This window comes from Trypanosoma conorhini (assembly GCF_003719485.1).
Source record: "Trypanosoma conorhini strain 025E chromosome Unknown Tco_14.4_contig_00554, whole genome shotgun sequence".
Taxonomy (NCBI): Eukaryota; Euglenozoa; class Kinetoplastea; order Trypanosomatida; family Trypanosomatidae; genus Trypanosoma; species Trypanosoma conorhini.
The window spans coordinates 1,787-4,251 of record NW_021704643.1 but is presented as its reverse complement, the minus strand read 5'-3'; the positions used below and the strand labels follow the sequence as shown (position 1 = coordinate 4,251).

Genomic DNA, 2,465 nt, shown 5'->3' with positions numbered 1-2,465 from the left:
CAGCCCCGCGTTCCCTCCTCTTCCCCTGCCCATTCTATGTCTGTTATCGCTGCTGTTGTCTCGCCCCATCAAGCTTCCATTGATCCTCGAGTTCGTCCGCGTGCGCAACCGCCGAGGCGATGGAGAACTCAGAGCAGGACTCAACTGGCCGCGCGGAGGAGAGCACCGAGCCACTGGCGGAGGTGCTGCCAGAGCCGCTGACTGACGTCGGTGCCGCTTTATTAGTGGACGACCGCAGGCGCTGCGTCGTGGGAGCGAGCGCGACGAAGGGGCCCTTCCTGTACGGCACATGCGGCTCTTCATAGGCCCGGACGACTTCCACGCGGACCGCGTCCACGACTGCCTTGCTCTGTCGCTCCTCGGAAGCCTTCCGCGCCGCCTCTTGTCCACGCCACGCGTCTATTAGAAGCTTCACCTGACGTTTGGCGAAGTCCCGCGGCTTTCCACCGCAGCCCCGCAAGCACGGGCCGGGGGCCTCCTCCCCGCCGCCGTCCGGCAGTCACATGGCACGGGTCGCACAGCAACACGCGCCCCGGCAGGGCGCGACTGGTCAACGCCGCGTGACCCCGGCGCCGCGACGGGCTGGCCGGCAGCACCGCCGAGGGTCCTAAAAATGAGAGCAGAAGGTCTCAACCAACGCGCGCTGCCTTGTGCGTCGCAAGCGGAGCTTCCATCTCACCGCTGGCGGGTCGTTGCGCCGCCGTCCCACGTGGAAGTCCCTCCTCCCCATTTCTCCGCCAGCGGGGGAGGAGGGGCTGCGCGGGGGCATCGCCGCTCGCCGGCGACCCCAAACGTTTTTGGCTGGCGCGTCTTGGATCGCCGCCGGTGGGCGCCGCGGACGCAGGAGCACGGGCCAAGTGGACACTTTGCATGTGCGCATCTCTGCTTCGAGCGGTCGGCGGCTGTCGCTGGGGGGACACCCGGGCCCCTCCGCCCGGGCGCCCGGCTCCTCACCGTGCGGCGGGGGGGCTCGGACCCCACGCGGAGCTGCCCGCCGGCGTCCCCACCACGCGCCCCGCCCGCGCGAGGCAGCAAAAAATAGCAGGCGCGAGAAGGCACTGAAACGCCACCACCGAGCGTCTCATCGCAGCGGCTGTGGGCCTGCCGCCGCGCTCACGCTCCGTGTCGGCCTCCCCACCCCCTGGCCAAAGGCCGCTGCATAAAAAGAACGGCGAGTGCGTTGCCCGGGCTCGGCCTCCTTCCTTCTGCCTGCAGGGTGAAATAAAAACAACAGAAGATCACAGCTCGGCCCCGCGTGCGCCCCACCGCCACCCGCGCACGAGCAGCTTCACCCGCCACCCACACACCCGTCATGGAAGTGCATTCAAAAGACGTCTACCGATCGCCGGACTCGCTGGCCAGACAAACTGGCAGCGTTTGGGGCACTGCCGCCGCCGGACTCCCCCGCGTGAAGATTAACGGGGGGGCAGGGGAGGGGCGGGGCAAAAAACAAAAACAAAAAAACTGCACTCGCTGCCGTCCAACGCCGGACCTTTGGAAACAAAACCCCGTCAAACAAGAAAAAAACAAAGCGGGATAACCCACAAAAAAAACAACATCTTTTACTTTTATTCACCCCCATCGCGTGACAGGCGATTTCTATAAGTTCCTACGAAAATAAATTCATCCTCCGCTGAGACGCTTGCGCCGCACAAAGTTTAAACAAATGCAGACCCGCTGCGCACAGCCAGCGCAAAAGACAAGGGGGCGGGCGGGGCTCAGTGCACCGCCAAAGGCGTGCGAGCCAACGGGCGGCCCTTCTTGCTCCTTCCACCACACGCCATTTGAGACTTGAACGGGAAAAAAAAACACACACCGAAATAGAATAAAACAAAAAAGAAACAATGAAATTAAAAACAAAGATATCCACGTAGGTCTCCGTTTTCGTTTTCTCTACATATTCCAGAAGGAGTGTGTATAACCAAAAAAAAACACTATTTTCCAAATGCGGTTTAGAACAAAAATAAAATAAAGGAGGGCAGAGACAACATACCCCAACGTTTTTCTCTTCTTTTTTTTTTATTTTGCTCGCGCCCAACGAATGCCACACACAAGGCCCGCTTTTCCTTCCCACCTTGCGTGGCGCCGTGTATCAGGAGACGCGTATGCTAATCGCCCCCTGCTAGAAGACCAGCGGTGGGGGTATCTTGCAGTAAAACAACATTAAACATCACAGACACCTGCTCCGTAGCAAGCGGAGCGGCAGTACTGCCCTGCTGCGCGGTGCTTGAGCCCGGCCGCAGCGGCTGCTGCTCAAAGCGGCACTACCGCCGCCGCAGCGGTGACCGTGGCGAGAAGAAGCAGACTGGAGAGGACAGCGGCAGCAACACTGCCATCGTGGCCGCCTTTTTTGCCGTTCTTTGCTTTTTTGCCGTCTTTTTTACTGTCCGTGTCGGTTTTTTTGCTCTCCGTGTCGGCTTTTTTGCTGTCCGTGTCGGCTTTTTTGCTGTCCGTGTCGGCTTTTT

The 2,465-nt window shown here is 60.7% G+C and overlaps 2 protein-coding genes across 2 annotated transcripts in view, besides 1 other annotated feature; one reads left to right on the top strand and one right to left on the bottom strand.

The window, feature by feature from the left end:
* Positions 1-613: 613 nt before the first annotated feature.
* On the top strand, positions 614-1,042 carry Tco025E_07307 (uncharacterized protein; the record flags this gene model as incomplete). Its single annotated transcript, XM_029374173.1, has 1 exon — positions 614-1,042. One exon carries the CDS (start codon positions 614-616, stop codon positions 1,040-1,042), a length of 429 nt encoding a protein of 142 aa, XP_029225708.1.
* A 758-nt stretch (positions 1,043-1,800) lies between these two features.
* Positions 1,801-1,861: a microsatellite.
* A 403-nt stretch (positions 1,862-2,264) lies between these two features.
* Tco025E_07306 (surface protease GP63) overlaps positions 2,265-2,465 on the bottom strand; it is a gene marked incomplete at both ends in the record, with an annotated part of 1,692 nt that continues 1,491 nt past the window's right edge. The window contains one exon of the mRNA XM_029374172.1: positions 2,265-2,465. This exon is cut by the window's right edge and continues 1,491 nt beyond it. Coding sequence (XP_029225707.1) covers positions 2,265-2,465 — 201 coding nt within the window.